At 44.8% G+C, this 13,553-nt stretch overlaps 1 protein-coding gene across 1 annotated transcript; it reads left to right on the top strand.

The window, feature by feature from the left end:
• The first annotated feature begins 3,439 nt into the window (after positions 1-3,439).
• LOC100753373 (sialic acid-binding Ig-like lectin 6) lies at positions 3,440-12,461 on the top strand. Its single transcript, XM_027420510.1, has 6 exons — positions 3,440-3,479; positions 8,006-8,294; positions 8,811-9,064; positions 9,929-10,210; positions 10,331-10,433; positions 12,356-12,461. The coding sequence occupies exons 1-6, from the start codon at positions 3,440-3,442 to the stop codon at positions 12,459-12,461; spliced, it is 1,074 nt and encodes a 357-aa protein (XP_027276311.1).
• Positions 12,462-13,553: the final 1,092 nt, after the last annotated feature.

Genomic DNA, 13,553 nt, shown 5'->3' with positions numbered 1-13,553 from the left:
AAAAATACTCCCGAATCTGATAACAGTCCCTCATGCCTGTAACCATAGTATTCAGGAGACTAAAACATGAGGATTGAAGCCAACCTGGGCTACATAGCAAGTTCTAGGCTAGCTTGCTCTTCAATGTGAGGCTGTTTCAAAACAGACAGACCCTGGAATCTTATGAACTAAAACAATATGCAAAAAAGCAGGCTTTTGAAGTTCACTTGTGATAGGAAGGGGAGGGGTGAGTAGATGTTTTTGTTTGCTGATAATAATTTTTAGAAATTCTTGTGTGTGTGTGTGTGTGAGAGAGAGAGAGAGAGAGAGAGAGAGAGAGAGAGAGAGAGAGAGAGAGAGAGACAATGTGTGTTGTGTTGTTTGGAGACCGGAGGGGAGGTGCTTGGGCCCTGACTTGTTGAAGAGTAGGAAGAACTCTTAATTAATGAACCATCTACTCAGTCCTACTGATAAAACTTGTATAGCACCCGTTTTCTGCTTGGCTGTGTGTTGTATAGCCATCTCTAGATGCCATAGAAATAGATATATTTTTAAAGAACTACTAGAGATTTTCTTTTGAAGCTTCAGAAGTGATTGGCTAGACAAATCTGAAATAATGAGGAGGATGCCAGCGGTGGCTATCATTTATGTAATGCTCAGGGTCTGCCTGGGACAGTGCCCTAGAAGTGATGTCAGAGAGGAGTGCTAGGGTTCAGGCTGTGCGGATTCCAGGAGGAAGTCACATTAGAATGAATTGGGACTTAGGTAGCATGCCTGTCTTCTCAGCCCTTGGGAGGCTAAGACAGGGGGATAGTAAGGCCAGGGTAGCCTGGGATACATAGTAAGGCCCTGTTGTAAAAATGAAAACTGGGCTGGGTGGCATATGTCTCTAATTCCATCCCTCCAGGGGCACAGGCAAGCAGATCTCTGTGAGTTCCAGGTTATCCAGGGCTACATAGTGATACCCTGTCTCTAAAGAAGAAAAATCTTTCAGGAAGCTGGAGAGATGGATCAGTGGTTAAGAACACTTGATGCTCTTACGGATGATTCTGGTTCCCAGCATCTATATGGTGGCTCATATCCGACTCTAGTTCCAGTGCCTTCTTCCGGTCTCTACAGGCACCAGAAGAAATGCTTTGACATACATGCAGGCAAAGCACTCATACACATCAAATAAATATAAATCTTTATTTAAAAGAACAAAAAGAAAAATAGAGCTGGGGATGTAGCAGGCTCAGAGTATTTACCTAGCAATTCCAAAACCCTGGGTTCGATCCCCAACAATGCATAAACTAGGCATGGAGGTGAACATCTACAATCCTAGCACTCAGGAGGTGGAGGCAGAAACACTAAGAGTTCAGACCCAGAGGCTGAAGATGTAGCTCTATGATAGTGCTTGCCTAGTACGTGCAATGTCCTGATTGGAGAGAAGTGTCCTCACGCCTGTCATCTCAGCATTCAGGAGTTTTGGGGCCAACCTGAGCTACATAGTGAGTTCCCAAACAGTCTGAGCTACATAATAAAACATTATCTCAAAAGAAGGGGAGAAAGGGGAAAATGGGAAGAAGAACAGTTGTTCAAGACCAAAAAAGCAACAAAGCAACCCTAGCAAGAACATGGTAGGATGTGAAGGTGGCAGAGAGAAGAAGGGCTGCAGATGGTGGCAGCAGAGGAAGCATACAGAAATAGGAATTCACAGGGTGTGGAAAAGAGCGTGCTTTCTATTCTACCTTGGAAAGAACAGGAGAGGCTGATGGAGACAATGCAGCCATGGGGTGACATCACATCCTTGAATGCAGAAGAGCAGAGTTTAATTTCTGTTTCTCATACATATTTCTTACTTTTTAAGATTTTATTTATTTATTATGTATACAACATTCTGCTTCCATGTATATCTGCATAGCAGGAGAGGGCACCAGATTCCCTAACGGATGGCTGTGAGCCACCATGTGGTTGCTGGGAATTGAACTCAGGACCTCTCGAAAAGCAGCTCGTGCTCTTAACCTCTGAGCCATCTCTCCAACCCCTCCCCATTTCTTACTTTTTAACTGTGTGTATACTCATGTGCATGTGCGAGCCAGATGGTGGGTGTCTTCTTTGGTTGCTGTTCTAGTTTTATGACTTTTGCTATGATAAACTGCCCTAACCAAAAGCAATGTAGAGAAGCAAGGGGGTTATTTGGTTTGTAATTTCAGGTTTCAGTCCATCATTTCAGGGAAGTCAAGACAGGAACTGAAGTGGCCAGACACTTCACACATCCACTGTCAAGAGCAGAGAGAATCAAGTGCTCTCACGTCACCTGCTTGCCTAGGTTGTTCATGTTTGGTTAGCTTTCATATATAGTACAGGACTACCTGCCTAAGGAATGGCGCCACCCACAATTGCTTGGGTCTTCCCACATCAACCAACAGTGAAGACAACCCCCCACCAGACATTCCCACTGGCCAACTCGATCTAGACGGTTCCTCAGGTGAGACTCTCCCTTTAAGTGCTTTTAGGTCATGGCAAGTTGACAGTTATAACTAATCAGCATAATTGATTTCTACCATTTATTTTTTGAGACAGGATCTCACTATGTAGCACAGATGTCCTTGAACTCACAGAGGTCTGACTATCTCTGCCTCCCAAGTGCTAGGATTAAAAGTGTGCACCTGGGCTACCTGTCTCACAAGCTTCAGGGATCCCTTTGTCTCTTCTCTCTGAACACTGAGAGCTATCTATCTGTCTGTCTGTCTGTCTGTCTGTCTGTCTGTCTGTCTGTCTGTCTGTCTGTCTATCTATCTATCATGTCTATCATCTACCTATCAATCATCTATCTGTCATCTATCTATCATCTACCTATCTATCTCTGGTTCTCTGCTGTACATAGCTTGTCCTCTGGGTGCTGGGTATTCAAATTCAGGTCTACATGTTTTCACAGCAATCACTTTACTGAGTTATCTCCTCAGCTCCACATCTCTCTCTTAAATCTGTGGCCGTGTCTCACTGTCTTCTACTCCAGTTCAAACCCCATTATCTTCTCCTTCAGTGTAGACATAAAGTGACCTTCACAACAACCATACCTAGTTCCCCAAAAGCCTTCAACCATTCCATGCATTTTGAGACCACCTTGTGTACTGGAGAGAATCCAGTCTTCCATATCTTGAAGAAGGAATAAGACAGGAGAGATGATTAGAAAAAAAGAAAGCAGATGTGTTAGGCTCACAGAGTCATGGTGATGATGCCTGTCCTCAAATCTCCAAGCATCTGTTGCCAAGAGGAACCCAGTTCACAAATAAAGAGCTCTTAAATGTAATGGAGGAGACAAGAGGCTCCAATAAGTAGTGATGTTATTTCTGCCCCACTACCTGCCTCTTTGGCTGCCCCTTTTCTCACCCATCCCACATTATTCCCTACAGGACATTCATTCTGAGGCCAGGATCAGCAGCAGGAACCATCCTTGCACTCCATTGTCCCTGGGATGCTGTGGGGACTCTCAGCCCTACCTCTGTTGTATTTGGGTAAGTAGCACACACCATGAGACCATTACCTGGGCAATGGAAAAGGAAGGGGAAGGAATAATTGTTTGCTGTGAGCCATGGAAAGGCTGTCTTCTAGACAAGACTTGGCTGTTACATTCGTGAATTCATGTAGGTGTAGTTACTTGCACAAGGCAAAACCATTTAAAATTTTGGCATAGTGGCTCCTCAGCCACTGAGATCGAATCTCTAACTGAGGAGCTAATGACAGCTGATGGCTGCTGGAAAAGTCACTTTTCTTTGGGAGGTGTGCTCATATTGGTTGGCTGCTCATATTGCAATGAATGACCCCACCCCATGCAAATATCGGCATCAAGAACTGGACTCAGTGTTTAAAGATAAATACACAGGCAGACTTGAAGTTGGCTGGAGGTGTTGGGAATGTCCCGATGGGAACTGAGCAGGGGCTCGGAGTGGATATGATATACAAGCTACATTGTATACATGTATGAAATTTTTACAGAATAAATAAAATGCTATAAAAACAATTTAATGGAATTCTGGCTCAGATGGTAAGGTGTTTGTATAGCATGCTCAACGCCCCAAGTTTGGTTCCCTGAATCATGTAAAGCCACCATAATCTCAGTACTGGCTATGTAGTCAGTCTGAGGTCAACCTAGGCTAGTGATTTTTGTCTTGAAAAAGACTTCAGTGATCAAAGTATCACTATTTGCAGGCGATATGATAGTTTACATATGTGACCCCAAAAATTCTACCAGGGAACCCCTACAGCTGATAAACAGCTTCAGCAAAATTGTTGGGTACAAGATTAATTTAAAAAATCAGTATCCCTCCTATATACAAATGAAAAATGGACAGAGAAAGAAACAAGGGAAACAACACTCTTCACAATAGCCATAAATAATATAAAATATCTTGGTGTAACTCTACCCAAGCAAAGGAAAGACCTGTATGACAAGAACTTCAAGTCTTTGAAGAAAGACACTGGAGATGCCAGAAGATGGAAAAATCTCCTATTCTCATGGATTGATAAAATTAGCATAGTAAAAATGTCCATCTTGCTAAAAGCAATCTACAGATTCAATGCAATTCCTATCAAAATCCCAGCCAATTATTCACAGACCTGTAAAGAACAATACTCAACTTCATCTGGAAAAACAAAGAACCCAGGATAGCTAACACAATCCTTAATAGTAAAAGAACTTCAGGAGGCATCACCATCCCTGATTTCAAGGGGTACTACAAGGCAAGAGTAGTAAAAAAAAAAAAGAAAAAGAAAAAGAAAAAAAAACCTCATGGTACTGGCATAAAAACAGACAGATGGGTCAACAGAATAGAATGGAAGACCCAGAAGTAAACCCACACACCTATGGACCCTTGATTTTTTTGACAAAGCAAATAAAATTCTGCAATGGAAAGAATAAAGCATCATCAACAAATGGTGCTGGCCTAACTAGATGTCTGCATGTAGAAGAATGCAGATAGATCCATATCTATCACCTGCTCAAGTCCAAGTGGATCAAAGACCTCTGCAAATACACTGAAACTGCTACTAGAGAAAGTGGGAAATAGACTTGAACACATTGGCACAGGAGACACCTTCCTGAACAGAGCACCAATAGCACTGATGCTAAGATCAAAAATTAATAAATGGAACTCATGAAAATGAAAACTTCTTTAACGCAAAGGACACCATCAAAAGGACAAAATATCAGTCTACAGAATGGGAAAAGGTTTCATCAGTCTCACATCTGACAGAGGGCTGATATCACGTGTGTGTGTGTGTGTGTGTGTGTGTGTGTGTGTGTGTGTGTGTATGTGTATGTATCTTTGTGGTACATCAGAGGCCTCAAAGGGGGGATGCTTGGAACTCACTGGGAAGAGGAAATAGATTTTGAGGGTGGACTGGGGTTGGGTGGGGATGGGAACAGGACGGATCAGGTGAGGGGAAGATGTAGGGAGACAGTACTGGGAGGGACAACTGGAATCTGGGCCATCTCTGGGATGAGCTAGAAACCAAGTGCAATGGAAACACCCAGGAATCTATGAGGGTGCCCCTAGCTAATTCTCATAGAAATGGGTAATATAAAGACTGAACTGGCCATCTCCTGTGAGACTGAACCAACCATCTCCTGTAACCAGGCAAGACTTCCAGTGGAGGTTCTGGTTCACCAGCGCAGCCACAAACCCGTCAACATACAGTTTGCTTTGCCTACAAGATGTGCTGGGGTAAAGGTGGTACAGAAATTGTGGGAGTGGCCAACCAGTGACTGTTCAAGCCTGAGATCCATGCCATAAGAGGGAGCCCATCCCTGACCCTGCCTGAAGGGCCAGGACCCAGAAGCCAAATAACCTGGAGACCTAGGATAGAACCAAATAGGACTAACAAAAAATCAATGTAATGATTCCTGATGATATTCTGCTATACTTACATATTGGTGCCTAGCTCAATTGCCATTAGAAAGGCTTCACCCAGCAACTGATGGAAACAGATTCAGAAACACACCACCAAACATTAGGTGGAGCTCAGGGTATTCTGTGGAAGAGGGGGAGGAAGGATTGTGGGAGCCAGAGAGGTCAAAAACACCACACAAAAAACCACAGGGCTAACTAACCTGGGCTCATAGGGGCTCACAGAAACTGAACCAACAACCAGGGAACCTAACCGGGACTGACCTAAGCCCTCTGCATAGAAGATACAGTTGTGTAACTTGGTCTTCATGTGAGACTTCTAACAGTGAGAGCAGGGACTGTCTCTGACACTGTTCCCTGCTTTGGGTACCCATTCCTCCTACTGTATTGCTACATCCAGCCTTAATAGTAGAGGAGGTGCCTAGTCTCACTGCAACTTGTATGCCATGGCTGATTGATATCCATGGAAGGACTAATTTTTTCTATAGAGAAATGGAGGAGGAGTGGATGGAGTGGGGAGGTGAGAACTAAGAGGAGAGGAGGGAGAGGAAACTGTGATCTGGATGTAAAACCAAAAATAAATAAATAAATAAATGTTCAAAGAGAAAAAAAAAGACTTCAGTGAAATCATTATCTTTATGGCGATGACCAATTATATCATCAAAACCACATAGATTAAGATCAGCAAAGGGAAGAGATGATGGGAGAAGTAGCCAGAGGACTAAGTACAAGTACCCAGTAGTCCTCTCCTAGGGAAGCTATCTAAATGGCACAGTTCTGTCACTATCAGTGCACAGGGAATCCTAGATTTTAATTTCAGTTCCCCACTCAGGAGCCTATCAAACCTTGAGTGCAAGGTTTTCACTGGGAGTCTGGTCATGCAGTTGTGAGAGACCTCAGCATTCCAGAGATCAAGATGATACTTATTGTAAGTAATAGCAATACTATAGGCTCTGCAGCAAGGAAGCTTAGATGAATTAATGACCCCCAACACACACACACACACACACACACACACACACACACACACACACACAGAGAGAGAGAGAGAGAGAGAGAGAGAGAGAGAGAGAGAGAGAGAGAGAGAGAGAGAGATTCATCAGGAGAGCGACAGAATCACAGATAACACAATGGACTCCTGAATGAAAATATCTTTAAAGTGAGACGGAGGGACTTTGCTCTTACAGACTCAGGACAGGGGGTAAGTTCCACCAGAAGTCACAAGACAGGAAGGCAATAAGTAAAAATGAAGTTATAATTCAGACCAGGGGAGGGCTCCAAGATTCATGATATAAATTCAATATCTGGAACCCACATGGTTGAAGGAGAGAACTGTCTTCTGCTAGTAGGCCTCTGACCTTCACAAAATGCAATGAAACAGTAACGTTTTAATTTGAAGTTGACCTGGGGATCAGAGAGGGCTGGGTTCGAAGCTTCAGAGGACCTGAGGCCACAGCTGGTTAAATATAGTCTGCTTTCTGTTGCTGTGATAAAACATGGCCAAAAACAACTTGGGGAAGAAAGAGTTTATTGGTGTACTATTGATAGTCTATTGTTAAGGGGAGCTAAAGAAGAAGCCTGGAGTCAGGAACTGAAGTAGAGACCAGGGAGGATTGCTGCTTGCTGGCTTGCTCCCCATGGCTTACTCAGTTTCTTATACAATCCAGGCTGACCTTCTTAGGGGTGGCACGATGTCCACAGGGTGCTAGACCCTCCCATGTGAATCAGAAATCAAGAAGAGACCCCCCACAGGCCAATTTGATGGAGGCCATTCCTCAACAGAGATACCCTCTTTCCAGATATGTCATTATGTTGAGTTAACAAAAACTAGAACACATATCAACTTATCTGTCCAGAGGGAATTTCAGGCAAGTGTGACCCAATTTGGAGGAGCCTGGCAGCTAGAGAGAGCGTAAGTGAATAATACTACATATCCCAGACTCCACAGTAAATCACATGACTCTTAGAGTAGCTGATGGGACCCCGTGTTGCATATTAATAAAGACTTCCCAAGAAAGGCTTCCCAGAGATGAGCAAACACTAAGCCTGTCCTGAGTGACCGGATCCTTTACTCGACAGGCAGAACTCTGAAAACTTGAGGTGGACTGGTTTCCATTTTAGATCTCTCCCCGCAGGGTTACTTCCTCCAGTTTTGGTTGATATGAAGGCAACAGCAGTGGAAGACAGTCTATGCAGTACAGTCCCTTGTGTGTTTGAATTTCCCAAGGCATCTCCCAGAAATCTCATGACTGTGGGCTACAGGCTTAATGAGACCATCAGCTTCCATGCAGATAACAGCCAGCCCAGAGCCCCCACGGGTGATCTCTCCACAGAGGGGGTGGAAGACTGCATCCTGCTGACCCAAGACGTGCTTGGAAAAGAAAACATGACCTACTTGCTCTATGTGGGTCTAGGAGATCTGAAAGACACTGTCCTGAGAGAGGACATTGAGCTCTCCATGCCAGGTGATGTTCAGGCTTGAGCACTAAGTGGTTTAGGAAGTAGGAGATCCAGAGGGAGTGCTGGTGATCGGGTGGCTATTACTTCATCAGGCACTGGACTTTATACAACCTGAGGTACACACACACACACACACACACACACACACACACACACACACACACACACACACACACACACACACACACACACACACACACACACACACACACACACACACACATACACACACACACACACACACACGCTCACACACACACACACACACACACACACACACACACACACACACACAAGAACACAGCACAAAGAAGTAAATGCAAAAGAAAGTTGGGAACTAGTGAGGCAGCGCAATCAAGCTTGCCATCAAGCTTTAAGACCTGAGTTCTATCCCTGGGACCCACATGGTAGAAATGACTCCTGCAAAATCTCTTCTGACCCTAAAGTATGAAACTAAAGCGCCTTTTTAAAATCTTTTCTAGACCTGACCCAAAAGCCAGAGCTTCAAATCCCAGGAAGTGGTGTGACTGGAGAGCCTGCAATTTTGACCTGTAACATCCAAGGCACCTGCCAAGAACCTAAAGTCCTTTTTCCCTCCTGGAAGGGGCCTGACATGTCTTCCAACACAACTCTCTCCATCAACTCCTCTTCAGAGCTGTCCACCCTCAGATGCCACTTAAGTCTATCCCTAGATAACCTGACCAGCCGTAAAGTGGTCAAGCTACAACTGGTTTGTGAGTGCTGGTGGGCCCTCCAGGGTCTGTGGTCTGGAGGAAATGGTGGGCCTTAGAGAAAGACCTGGGTCCTGGAAGGGAGCAATCATATCCCCCTGGGACGAGAGACCACGCAAGAGTGAAGTCCAAGTTTGGTGCAGATGATGAGAAAAGATGAAAGAGAACCTCTCTGAGTCTCAGCCATTCACTCTCAGGCTTCTAGAAAGTCTCCGAAGCTCTTTGGGAATCACAAATAAGAAGTTTGGGGGCTATAGAGAGGGCTTAACAGGCTGAGAGAGCGCATATCAGGTACTTTTCTGTTGCTGTGATAAAGCACGAACAAGGAAACTTGTACCAGGAAGTTTGCTTATTATGGTTCCAGAGGAATAGAATCATCATGGCAGGGGCACATGGCACAGGCATGGCGGCTGGAGCATGATGCTGATAGCTCATCCTATACCATATGCAGGAAGCAGAGTGCAAACAGGAATGATCCAAGATTTTAAACTCTTAAAGACCACCTCCTGTGACATACTTCTTCTAACAAGGCCATACCTCCTAAACCTCTTCAGACAGCACCCCCAACAGGGGACCAAGTGTTCAAACACATAAGCCTCTGGGAGACATTCTCATTCAAACCACCACACTTCTCTTGCAGAGGAACGGAGTTCACTTCCCTCTAGAACTCATGTTGGGCAGCCCAAATTACCTGTAACTCTAGCTCTATGGATCCAGCGCCCTCTTCTGGCCTCTGTGGGCACTGTACTTCCATGCACACACACACACACACCCACATATGTACATAATTACAAATAAATTTGGGCTTTGGAGGAAGTGAAGGAAAGTGTATATGTCTCTCTGACCCCTGACCCTTCTTCTCCACAGCACCTGCTAGGCTGCTCAACTACTCCTGTTTGCTGAAGAGGACACTGGCTTGTAGTTGTTCCTTCCATGGGATCCCCATACCCTCTGTGCAGTGGTGGGTTGGAGGAAACCCTGTGAGTGCGAATAGCACAGATACCATTCTACGCGTTATCACCACCACACTGGAACCCTGGACCAACAGCACCATCCACCTCATGTGGGAACCAGAAATCATAAGGAGACTTCGCTGTGAGGGGAGGAACCGATATGGAGCCCATGTTTCCAAAATCTTCCTGATACCAGGTGAGCGGACAGAAATCTAGTGACCAGTCTAGAAGGCCGGCCCTTGAGGGCCAGGATGAGAAGGAAGAGTCATAGTTTGAAAGCCTCAGGACAACCACACTCTCTTCCCTTTCATTTCAGATAAAAGCTCCATTTCCAGTGTCTTCCTGAGAGGGCTAATCCAGGGCATTGTGTATGGGACCATAGCATCTTCTTTATTCTTCTTCTTCCTTGTTGTCCTGGCGTGAGTATCAGAGTTCAAATTCAACACCAAAGCCCTCCCAAAACCCACCTTATTTTTTATTTTTAAAATTTATTCTTTCATTTGAGTGTGTGTGTGTGTGCATGCAAATGCATGTGCCATGCATGGTGTACAAGTGGAGGACAACTTCTGGGAGCTGGTTCATCCATTTCACCAGGCAGATCAGTCCTGGTTGTAGGCTCCTTTATCCATCTCACTGGCCCTTCATTGACTTATGATGTTCATTCCCTCCATCACGTTTTCTTCTAGTTTAGTTCCAGCCTTCTTATTTGCATTTAGGGCTACACATTTCCCTTTAAGCATAGATTTAACTGCATCTCACAGATGTGGATGTGAACTATGTTATTATCACTTGATTGAAATGTTTCCAATTTCCACTGTGTTTTTCGACCTATTAGAAATGTCAGTGCTTTCTAGTAAATTCCCCACGCACTCTTCCAGTACTGAGAGGATTGAATGTAAGTCTTTGAACATGATAGATAATTGTTCTACTATTGAGTCATGGCCAAGCCCCTCGCTGGGGAATTCTGGGTAGGTGCTCTACCACTGAGCTAATCCCCAGCCCTCTTCATACTTTTATTTTAAGACAGAGCCTCAATACAAGGAGGGGTCTTGGACTTTCTCACCTTCACAGTAGCTGATAAAACAGGTCTGTACCACCAGAACAGACTGATCCTCTTTCTAGCTTAAATAAGATCATAAAATATACTATGCATAATAGCAATTTATTTTCCTTGCAGCAAAGTTTTGTTTATTTTTAATAAACGTTCTACCTGGGCTTAAATGAAATGCACATTTCACACCTGTGAATGCAGTCATGGCACACACTTCCTTTAAGTCAAATTCATTCATGGTGGGGCTGGAAAGGTGGCTTAGTGAACAAAAGTGCTTTTCCCCCACCCTGACGATCTGGTGACCCCCAGGGCTTAATGGTGGAAGGAGAGAATCAAGTCCTACAAATTGTCCTCTGACCTCCACATTCCTGTTTGCACACCTCCCCACCCCTGCACTAAATAGAGAAAGTATTATTTTATAAAATTGGTTGTGCTGCCAAGGTCTGCTCCAACTCAACCCTCTGAAGCCAGCCCTAGTCAGTGCTTCTAAGCTTCAGCTTCCACCCAGTCTCTGGCAGTGCTTTCACAGCCATTTTCAGTCATTTTTGTAGAAGGATGTTTTTCAGACAAGAAATGAAAATTTGGATCTTGCTCTTTCAATTCACACAGAAGCCAAAAAGAAGGCTCTTCATCTGGAAAGAGATAGAGATGGATGGACATCTGTAGAAATCTGGCTCCAGCTGTTGGGGTGAGGGGAGGTATCTGATAGGACAGAGCCCACAGGTAACTAGGAAGTGATCCAATAGGCCTTTGCTGTTGCCACAGCAAGGGAATCAGGTGACTGTTTATGTAATCTGTGGTAGGTCCACTGAATAGAATACTATAGAGCCACTAAAAAGACTGAGTTCCTTGAGTTCTGATGTACAGATATGTGCCAAAAATGTAAAGAGAAGGAAAACATATGCAAAACAAGCTTGTACCCACACAAAATGTATATATATGGGAAGAAAGAGAGAGAGAGAGATCACAGGGTTTCAAGAGAAGCAGAGAGAAGGCACTTTGTCCTGGAGTTGGTGGGGAGGTCCAGGAGAGCTATGACCATGAGACAAAGAAACAGAGCAGTTTCTAGGGCCTGGGACATGATAGCCTAGAGATCAGAGGATGAGTAGAAGCTGAAGAGAGTCTACAGTGAGAGAGATGAGTGGTCTGGTCACAGAACAAGCATGGTGTTTGGGCAGCAGTCCAGGGCTAGAGCCGGGAAAGACAGTGATGCTAAGGAGAAGGGGTGTCCAGCACTGAAGTATCGGTAGAGACTAAATGCAACACTCACCACAGGGCTCATTGTCTTAGAATGAAGATACTTAATTGGTGGGAAGAAAATCAAATTTTCAAGAACAAAGAGACCCCAACTCTCAAGAAACCAGTTTCAGGAGGAGCCAAAATGGCTGAAGTCTGAAGCTGTTCATCGACAGCCTGGGCTGGGGGTAAGTACCAGTCAGCCTGAGCTGTGTGCTTGGCTGCAGAAGGGATGCAAGCCAGGCCCTCCCACCTCTCCTGGGCACAACCATGGGGGAGGGAGGCACACACTCTTTGAGGACAGCCATTGCAGCACCATCCTGACACTCCAGCTCTGTGTCACTTGACCAGCATGGAGGGCCAGGGTCTTAACTGGATGTGGGTCTGCATTCTTCACAACGAGGTCACATGGAACAGCAGAGCCCAGCAGTGACCATGGCAAGGAGCCTGTGTAGCTTCAGGTCCAGCATTGCCCCCTTTCAGACACCAGTAGATGGTGCCGGTTGAGGACAGGGAATTCCAGTGTAAATGCTTTGTAAATCAGCTGGGATTGCCATGAAAAAGTGATACTGGGTTGTACCTTCAAACCGAAAGTTTTGTTTTTTTTTTTTTTTTCTTTAAGTCTGGAGGCTAAAGACCAAGGCACAGGTATCTTGATGGCTGGCCTTTCCTGGGGCGCTCTCCTTCATGTGGAGATGGCAGTCTCCTTTCTGTGTCTGCACAGGATCTTCTCTGGGTGCATTTGTGTCAGCATTCCCTCTTGCTTCTCTTCTTCCTCTGACATTTTGGTATGTTTGTTTGCTTTCTGTAGCTCCAGGTTTGGAATGTAGGGTCTTGCTCATTCTGATACCAAGCAAGAGCTACACTGCAGAGCCATGCCCCAGCCTCTCACTGGGAGGATTCTAGAAAAGCACTCCACCACATGCCTATATTCCTTATCTTCTTTTCTTTTCTTTCTTTTTTTTTTTTTGAAGACAGGGTCACCCAGGATGACCTTAAACTTTGAGACCCTCCTGCTTCAGCCTCCTAGTAGGTAGGATGACAACTGTTCCCTGCCATTTCTACCTAATCTTTTGTCATAGTCCATATGGGGATCTAATCCACCCAGGTGAAGTCATCTTAACTGATTACCTTACTTGATTACCTCTGTAAAGTCTTGTCTAAAAATGTGATTGTCTTCTAGGTGGTAAAGGCCTGGAGTTTGCCATAGAAATTAGGGTGTAGGGTGAAGGGACTGAGGCTGTGGCTCAGT

Source organism: Cricetulus griseus, chromosome 6 (genome assembly GCF_003668045.3).
Source record: "Cricetulus griseus strain 17A/GY chromosome 6, alternate assembly CriGri-PICRH-1.0, whole genome shotgun sequence".
In the NCBI taxonomy this organism is placed as follows: Eukaryota; Metazoa; Chordata; class Mammalia; order Rodentia; family Cricetidae; genus Cricetulus; species Cricetulus griseus.
The sequence above is the reverse complement of the archived record's forward strand: the minus strand, read 5'-3'. Positions and strand labels throughout refer to the sequence as shown.